The sequence below is a fragment of the Desmodus rotundus genome, chromosome 3, assembly GCF_022682495.2.
Source record: "Desmodus rotundus isolate HL8 chromosome 3, HLdesRot8A.1, whole genome shotgun sequence".
Lineage (NCBI taxonomy): Eukaryota > Metazoa > Chordata > Mammalia > Chiroptera > Phyllostomidae > Desmodus > Desmodus rotundus.
The window spans coordinates 42,688,310-42,698,019 of NC_071389.1; the positions used below are offsets into that span (position 1 = coordinate 42,688,310).

The 9,710-nt window shown below is 38.8% G+C and overlaps 1 protein-coding gene and 1 long non-coding RNA gene across 2 annotated transcripts in view; one reads left to right on the forward strand and one right to left on the reverse strand.

The window, feature by feature from the left end:
* Positions 1-5,860, reverse strand: part of TM2D1 (TM2 domain containing 1) — a 38,806-nt gene extending 32,946 nt beyond the window's left edge. Inside the window, exons 1-2 of the mRNA XM_053920718.1 lie at positions 5,660-5,860; positions 3,726-3,795 (exon numbers count right to left, since the gene is read on the reverse strand). Of these exons, the coding sequence (XP_053776693.1) occupies positions 3,726-3,795; positions 5,660-5,821 (232 nt within the window). The 5' untranslated portion in view covers positions 5,822-5,860. The remainder of the gene's footprint in view (positions 1-3,725; positions 3,796-5,659) is intronic.
* Positions 5,861-6,503: 643 nt separating this feature from the next.
* LOC139440787 (uncharacterized) lies at positions 6,504-8,467 on the forward strand. The gene is made up of 2 exons (XR_011650968.1): positions 6,504-6,711; positions 8,229-8,467. It is a non-coding gene; the product is annotated as an uncharacterized lncRNA (long non-coding RNA).
* Positions 8,468-9,710: the final 1,243 nt, after the last annotated feature.

Below are 9,710 nucleotides of genomic sequence, written 5' to 3' on the forward strand. Positions count from 1 at the left end.
ACATCCATCCAGTCTGGTAGGAGGGGCAAAAACACAGAACGTGCTGCTCCCACACCCACATGTATGAAAATTTGGGAGGGATATATTGGGAGCAAGGAGTCCCAGACCCACACCAGGCCCCTCAGCCCAGGATTCCAGTGCCAGGAAGATAAGTCCCCACAACCTCTGGCTGCAAAAACCAGCAGGGATTGAGTCAGTGGAAGGATCTGCTAGAGCCCCAAGCAGTTCCTCTTAAAGAACCCACAAATGGAGTCACCTACTCGGTCTCACTCCCTGAGCTCCAGCAATGGGGTAGCAGCTTGAAAGGCACCAATGGTATATAGGGAGAAAAAGGGAGAGACTGAAGTGTCTGGCTTCAAGGGGAGCACACGCCATTATCACTTTGCTAAACCTTCCCCCCACAGAGCCGGTAAGCTGGTGCCTTATCTGAGACTCCATCAACCTGGATAACACTTGGAGTTTAAAGATCTCCACAAGCTCTTCCCCACCCAAGTTAATGGGCCCCTCCAAGCTGCTTTTCCATAAGAAAGGCTGGTCTTTTGACTCCTACATCCTATCAAACAAAGCAATAGCTGGCTTCAGTGAGCCCTAACTGCAACCAGATTAGATTCCATTTCAGGCAGGGTGGCCCCTGGCAAAACACAGGTGGGGTCTGACCTTGGCCTGCACCACCAGGGAAACCCTAGGGCCAATGCACCCAGTGGACAGCTACAGACCACACTGGAGCACAACCACCCTGTCCTGCACAGGTGATCCCCCACAAACAGCCAAGGTTGATGGTCAGTGGTCACAGCCTGTCCTTGCAACTGACTGGCCTGGGTAAATCATCCCCATTGATCTGCCATCAGCAACCAAGGCTCAACTAGAAGAAGAGGGTGTACTTTAGCCCACACAAAGAGCACACCTTGAGTACCCTGACTGGGTGTTGGGTCATAGGATACCTACTATGTTAGGACATGCTACCAAGACAGGGAGTCATAGCAGTTCTACCTAATACATAGAAACAAACACAGGGAGGCTGCCAAAATGAGGAGACAAAGAAACATGGCCCAAATGAAATATCAAAACTCCAGAAAAAGAGCTAAATGCAATGGAGATAAGCAATCTATCAGATGCAGAGTTCAAAACACTGTTTATAAGGATGATGAAAGAACTTAGTGAGGACCTCAGCAGCATAAAAAAGACCCAGTCAGAAATGAAGGATACACTAATTGAAATAAAGAACAATTTACACAGAAACAACAGTCCAGTGGATGAAGCCAAGAATCAAATCACTGATTTGGAACATAAGGAAGCAAAAAACAACCATGCAGAACAGCGAGAAGAAAAAGAATCCAAAAAATGAGGATAGTATAAATAGCCTCTGGGGCAACTTCAAGAGGTCCAACGTTCACAACATAGGGGTGAAATAAACTGGAAATCTATCTGAAAAAACAGTAAAAGAAAACTTCCCTAATTTGGTGAAGGAAATAGACACGCATGTCCAGGAAGCACAGAGAATCCCAATTATGATGGATGCAAGGAGGCCCACTCCAAGACACATCATAATTAAAAGACCAAATGTTAAAGATTAAGAGACTCTTGAAAGTAGCAAGAGAAAAGAAGTTAGTTACCAGATGGTTGCCAGATGGTTGCCAGATAGGAGAGGGGAGGGGAGAATGGGTGAAGAGGTATGGGGATTAAGTAGTACAAATAGGTAGTTATAAAATAGCCATGGGGATGTCAAGTACAGTATAGGAAATGGAGTAGCCAAAGAACTTACACACATGACCCATGGACACGAACAATGGTGGGGGGATTGCGCGGAGGGAGTAGGGGGTGTGGGGTAGAGAGGGCAAAGGGGAAAAAATCAGGACAACTGTAATAGCATAGTCAATGAAATAAATTTAAAAAAATGAAACTTCATGTTTCAAGGGTCATTTTGATTTCCTCTCTACTCAGGACTTAGAAGTCATTCACCATGGCCACTCCAGTAGCTTTTGTGTGTTTTAAAAGCAATTAAAAAAGACTTCCTGTGGACAAAGCTTCATGAGTGTTGGGCTGAGATGGTAGAACCCATCCCAGCTTTTGGCTGGACTCCTTTGTATCATGCAGAAATTGTACATCCACATGCAAGTCCTATGATGCATATTTGTCTCAGAAACACTTTCTTTTTAAAATTATGATAATGATTTAAAGCCACTTATTTATTAATCCATAACAGACACTTAACTGGAGAGTACAGCTCTTTTGGAGCACAAGCAACTCTTGTTATTACATAATTTCCTTAAAAATTCTCATACCTGCAAAGAACTCTGTAGGATAGGAAATGCTTTTTTGAGATCGCTGACTGCCTGCTTCCTACCTTAAAGTTAGATACCTGAATCACAACAGTATTCACAGATTTCTAACATCTTTTCTATCAGTGGTTGAATATTTGAACGCTGATTCTTCTTCATGACAGTTAACTTTATTCTCTGTATTCCAAAAGCACAATATAATATAATAGACAGTATAATATAGAGACAGTATAATATAATATAGACAATATAATAGACAGGCAAATATATACAACAGGCAAATCAGATTGTACTTATAAATTAAACAGTAGGTGATTCCTTGCAAAGTTCCTTTAAGTTTAATACATCTAAATTAAATAAATATATACGTGTTAAGCAATGTATACTATACAAATCATATATGTATATAACCTATTACATACAGCAAAATATCAATAAAAATTTAACACAACTTACTTTCAAATATCTCTCCTGACTAGAATTGGGCTAACAGTGTGACAAAATATAAAAATATAACAAGGTAAAAAGATATGTTTCTAACAAAAATAATTCATTTAATCTCATTTACATATTAATGTTTCACAGCTTTCATTTACAAAAAAGTAAAAATTATTGGCTTATTTCACGTCTTATATATTAAAAAATCAATATGTATTCAATAGGTGCTCTTTTCTCAAAACAGTACTATGTAATTACCAGCAGTATGTATCATGCCAATAAGAAAGTCAAATAGCTCCAATATAAATCTGCCTGCCTCCCTTCCAACATACACCCTTTCACTCTGCAGGACGATGCCCAACCAACTGAGCCACACCACTCAGTGCATAGCCTTTTAGAAGAAAAGACTAAATAAAAAATTATTGATTTTTATCTGGCACTTTATATATTTTAGAGTAAAAGAAGCACCCCCAAATCATTAGGCTGAGGGTTTGTGATCTATTATCAAAATATCTCTAAGAAAATACTGATACAAAATAAATAAATAAAACAAAATACTGATGCATACTTAAAATCCTTACTGTACTGTTTTCATACTTAGGATGTACCTAAGTATATTTTACAACTGCATAATTGGGTGATATAGCTGTTCACTGTACCTTATTGAACTAACAGTCTCATTTCAAGTTTGTTACAATTAAAAATCTAAAGAAATACCTCTGCATAACATAGGTTGGTAAATAAGGGCATCAAGACAGTTATATAAATTGATTCCAAGAGTCTTAAAAAGTTAATGAAAACATAAAACTTCCCAGTTTATATAATTAAAGAGAGTAACATTTTTAAATCCCCTAGCCAATTCTCCAATTTTAAGTTGTTCTGGAGATTGAATAATAATGTTATAACCCAAGAAAAACACATTAGTTAATTACTTTCAGTGATCATACACTGACCTATGAAACAATATTTTTTAAATTATTTTTAAAGACATGTTTTTGGAATTCTTACCATGAGCTGTGTAGTTTGTACAGTTAACTGGTTCTTGTGTAGCATCGTTTATTTTTGGATCTTTACAAATATATTTAAGAAAAGTTAAGGAAACATGAACTCTATTACAACACAAAACATACCATCTGTTTAATATCTCCTATATACTCATGTTTATATTCACATGTAAAGAGAGGCTGTTAACTTGTCCAGGTCAAAAAAACACAAGCACAAACTGTCAGTGTCACTAAATAATACCCGAACTTTAATTTATTACAGGAAGTGTATTACCTCTAGCAAACAATGCCATCCTCAAAAAGTATCAGTGAGAGTTTAAGCACAAAGGAAAAATGAAAATAAAAAATCTCCACCAAATTATTGTAAGAGAGCTAGCTGTAGGGTTAAAAAAAATCAGTTTCAAGATTTGACTGAACTAATTTGGGGGGCCCCAAGTATTGCCATATACATAATTTCATGTAACATGAATAACCCTGTGAGGTAGATACTATTACTCCCACATTACAGAAGCACAAATTGGGGCTCAAAGTTTGAGTGACTTATCCAAAGTGATATATATAAGCGACAGGTTGTAAAGTCAGGTTTCCTGATTCCAAGCCTAGGGCACCGCCCATCAGACTGCAGGGAAGATGGTGTTTTAGGTGGGTCTACATAGTCCCAACAGGGTTTTAAGCTTTTGGAAACACATGTAATAATTATCTTCTTATAGACGTTCAAAACACTTGAGTGTTTTTCTGCTTCCTAAATATTTTATGGACATTGTAATGGGATAAGTAAGGTATTTACAGATGGCTGTGGAGATAGAGCGCGGCACCCATTTAAGATGTAACAGCTATTTTCCAGCTATCATTACTTCAGAGTCCTATACGCTCAGCCCCTTCTCTCTAGGGTTCACACTGCCCACTGTCTTGGAGAGAACCACCCTGACATTTTTGCCAGGAAAACTCAACTTACTAGGTGAGTAAAAAATCAGACTCCAAGCAAAATGGTATTCAACAAGTTAGAGCAATTCTGACAAAAACAAATAACAACTGTCTTTCAATTTACATAAAAATACTAAAGAATTTTCTTAATTTTAAGATTTTTTCCCCTCACAGAATCTTTCTTGTATCTCTGGCTTCCATTATTAATTTTTCTTTTATATAATTTGTACAAAACTATCTAATTTTGTACAAAGTTAGCTATTTTAATTTGAATGGAACTGCATTTCATATTGTCCCTCAGTTTATCAGAACTGTTAAAACGAACAGATCAGCTCAAACCCTTTAGCCTTAGTTTTCCCTTCTGTCAATAAACAGCTAACATATATAGTCCCTACTTTGTGGGAGGCATTACCCTAAGTGATTTACCTGTAGCACTACTACTATCACAACAGACCTTTAAGTTGCTTCCATTGTTCTCCACATTTTTAATCATGAGAAAACAAAGTTCAAACAATGTGCCCATCATTACAAAATGGAACAGGAACTTGCCCCCTGACGGTCTGGCATCTCACGGAGTTTGAAAATGACATACAGTAATACATGTAAAGTTAATGATAAATGGACAGCCTACACTGGCTTTACCGCTATCAACTACTATTTGTCTCATAAGTCGGCCAACTTCCAGGGTACAGTCATCAAAATTTTTATTACTAGTGCTAGATCAGGACCTTGCATACTTCAGATCTATGTGTTTGGTGAACAAATAAACCCCCAGTTTAAAAAAAAAAAAAATCGATCAGAAGAGGAAGCGCAAACCATCGTAAAATCCCAAGGAAATTCCAAAGGGTGGCCTGTATTTAACATCCCTGATCTCTCCTCACCTCCCAGGGTCCCTTGGTCATTAGAGGCCACAGGTCACCGTTTCTTTCAGTATAACCCTAGCCCGCGTAGAGGGCCACAACCCACTCGCGACCCCAAATCTACCTCGCCCCAAGGGGAAGCGCCCCACAGAGGATATTGTCCCACTTTGAGGTCCTCGCACTTAAGCGTCTCCTCGCCCCCGGCGGCGGCAGCTCCCCAGGGTCCCGTGGTGACTGACACGAACCACAGGAAACCCAGAAGCTGGACGGCCACTGTTTCAGGTGCAGCCTGACATAAAGGCCAGGGGGCCGCCATGCTGGGGACCGGCGCATCCCCCACGGCTTCCGGTTCCGCCTTCGCCTAGGCGCGGGAGGGAGGCGGGCGGAGGGAGGCAGGCTCTTAAAGGGACCTTGCAACCGCTGCACGCAGGTCGTTGACCCTGACGGCCAGCTCCATCAGCTAGGAGCTCCTTGGCTGGTTTTCCAGACCGGAAAAAGAAGACTCTCCTCAAGAATCGGCTGCCCTCCATCCATCCCACTGTTCCCTCCCGAGCCAGCCTTGCTGTGACTTTTCTGTCTGCAAAAGTGCCAGCGGCGCCCGGCGATTTGATAAAGGCTTTACAAACATCCGCGTTAGTCGCGGTAGGATTGGGGCTTGCAGAAAACGAACCTGGCTCAAGGACTCCTAATGAGCAGGTTGACCTTATTACTGAGTTGGAGTAAAAGTGGTGTTTGTCCGATTTCAGAACCTGTGCTGTTACTGTTGTAATATAACGGTCTCCTGTTACCCTAGAGAAGGTGTGGAAGGAAGGCTTCTGCGAACCGCACTTACGGACCCCAGCACAGAGATGGGCATTGCACCCTTCTGTTTGGTAGTGAAAGTTTAGGAAAGGGACCGGGCCTGTGACAGGAGACCAAAGAGTTGTGGACTACACTAAGTGAAAAGTTGGAGGGTTTGTTGTTGGTTTTTTTAAATTTTATAAAGATATTGTCTTAATTCTAAAGGCTACATTAAATAACCGCAATATTTTTAAAAAGCTGTTTTGTTTATCATTGCTTTATGATGTTTATATGTTACTTTCGAACAACTACCCAGCAGTTCCATTGCATATTTTGACCTGTGAAGTAGGTTTAAAGATAGCACCCAATGTTGAGTTATCTTTCTGGGCAGAAATTAAGGGAAAAAAGAAAACAATAACTGTTACGGTGAGTGCTTGGCCTCTCACATTAATTGTGAGATAGGAAGGAACTAAAAGTAAGGAGGGAAATGAAGGTGTAGATTATACTAAGAGCTCCTAAATTTTGGAGGAAAAGTAAATGTTTCAATTCTGCTTAAAAGAGTATAATTTACCAAATTGCTGTGTTTTGGGAGGGAAAAGCCTTATATTTCAAAAACAAAGATCAAAAATAATATTTCAAATGTGTCATAAAATTATAATCATCCTCACTAATTCATTCAGTCCCACATTATTAATTCTTGTTGATCTTGATCTTTTTGTCAGCAGTTTTATGAATCCAGTGTTTTTTTTTTTTTAGAATTCTGCAAATCTTCACCCAGTTTAATGGTATGACCTGAAAGGTTATTAGAACCCTGTATTTTAGAGCTAGTGTCAGAGTCCGCTCCATGAATTTCTCTGAAGACGAAACATCTTGGCAGAAGCTGTTTTGCAAAAGCATCAGAGTAGAATAATAACTGCCTGCAAATGACAAAGACTTAAAAAGATCTGGTGGGAGTTCACAAATACACACATAAAACGATGTGACTTAGTTATCCATTCTAATCTTAGCTGGACCATACATAAAATTTTAAAAATTTAAAATTGAACTAGTAAACTCCAAATTTCCTATCACTTAAACCTTTAAGCATAAATGTTTTAATTAAGAAAAAAAACACCATTTATTAAAAAATATGAATTTAATTTTAAAATATTGAGAAAATGGAAAAAATAAAATAAAATTGTATTGGGATTAAAAAAAAGAAAAGAAAAAAGAAAAAACCTTAAGGACTTGATTTCTGGGTTCAGGAGTAGAGCTAGAAGTTACCTGTTTTTCCTCTAAACCAGTGGGTTCCTAAAGAGAGCACGGACTCTCAAGGTGGGGGTATAAATGTACAAAAAGTTTAATGCTGTCTCCTGCTTTCCTGGACTTTGGTGGGGAAGGAAGAGGGAGGACGCTGGTGGTATTCAAGAGCCCGTGAGAAAACCAGCTTTTCTTACCAATTAATGGAAAAGGTGATACTTTTGTCACTGGATCTTAGTGGGTGCCAGAGAAGTAGCTATCACAGTGATAGCCACTGGGCCCCCTGTTTTACAGAGTAAGTGGGTGCAGTCTTAACTCTTGTTGAGAAGGGCTAGGTATTGTGCCGCTTGATTGCCCAGACACAAGGACCACTTGCTCTTTATGAATACATTAACTGAAAGCCAATTTACATACTTACATTTGAACTGAAGCTTTCAGGACTAAATTTGAAATAATCTATCATGATCCTGGAGGTTTATATCAAACACCTGTAGACACCAACTACTAAAATGAATAGTCTGCTGGCTAAAGAGAAAAGAAGTCTTGTTATGGGTGGCATTTGCCTGGAGGATGTAGGGCCAAGGAAGATTTTTAAAAATAGCATAGTAACACTACAAAATTGGTTTAAGAAAATTTTAAATATAGTTATAATTCTGGTATATTACTAAAATAATTTTATGTCCTCCTATTCCAAATGATTCCAGGGTTCTCAAAGTGTGGCCTCTGAACCAGCAATATGAGCATCATTTTTATTAGAAGCTCGAATTATCCTGCTCCACCCTAGATCTTCAGATTCAGAAACTCTGCTGGTGGGGCCCATCCTTCTGTGTTTTAAAAATCCTCCAGGTGATTCTGATGCTCCCTAAAGTTTGAGAATTACTGCATAATACAATTCTTCAAAATTGGTGCTGCTGTGGATGAAGAGGCTCCATACAAATTTAAATACTTTAGGGAAAAAGGATTGAACTTTCTCTTAAAACGTACACACTTGTTCAGTATAAAAGATGTCTTCACTACAGAACTTTTAGTACAAAAACGTAGAAAGAAGAGATGGAGGGGGAAAAAAACCTCCAACTCTTCTGCTTTCACTTTGTCTAATTACAACCGGCTCAAGTGAAAAGCCAAAGATCAATGCCTATCCTCAAACCACTGAGTGTGTCTGCATAACCAATAACTCATCTGCAGCAAAAGGAATTATATTAGAAAAGTGGTTCCCCTATCTTGAACTACAAGTCAGAATCTCTAGGGATGAGGCCCAAGAATTTACATTTGTAACGGCACCCTGGTGGGTTACATGCTCACTTAGCTTTTGGGACCATTAGCTTAGACAAAACAGTGATACCGAAAGATAACTGTTACCAATTATGCACATTTATTTAATAAAACAACTGTAATCCAGTTCTAATCTCTTATGGCTCTCTAGAGGCATCACAATCCTACTTTTCTTCTGGAGAATATGCTCTAAGAGTAAAAGGACAGAGCCATGTTGCCCACATAGTCAAGGATGTTCAATGTCTAGCAAGCCAACCCCAATAAAGTTACCAGATTTGGAAAAATACTTTTTCCCTAAGCAGGTATTGCAGTGAATAAATACATGATTAAAAACTTATCAAAAACCTAAGAGAAAATTGCTGGAGCTACGGCCAAAGCAATAAAACCAGGAAAAATCTTCCAATTCCCTTGTGCAAGTTAAATTAGACAATAAGACTGCTCTTGACCACATCCCAGCTAAACAAGGTGAGTTTTGCTATGTTGTTAATACCTCTTGTACTTGGATAAAACTCCTCTGGTAAAACAGAGGTGGAACTAGATAAAATCTGAGCACAAGTCAAATGATTAAATACACCTCATGGTTCTCTAATATCTTTGGCTGACTGCCCTCAAGTATTACCTCCTGGTTTAGATCTGTTATTCAAATTGGACTTAACATTTGGTTTGTTATTATAGGAATTTTTACTGTTATAAAACTTTGTTTATTTTACATAGCTCAGTGTTAATAAAGACACCACTGTGATAATTGTTGCTCAATGTTTTGAGATGATCACTAAGGCTTATAAGACTTCATATGAGAAATTTCAAGAAAATACAAAAAATGTTTGCCCTTGAAGCAGGGGTGTCGAACTCATTTTCGCCAGAGGTCACATCAGCCTTGCAGTTGCCTTCAAAGGGCCGAATGTAGTTTCAAC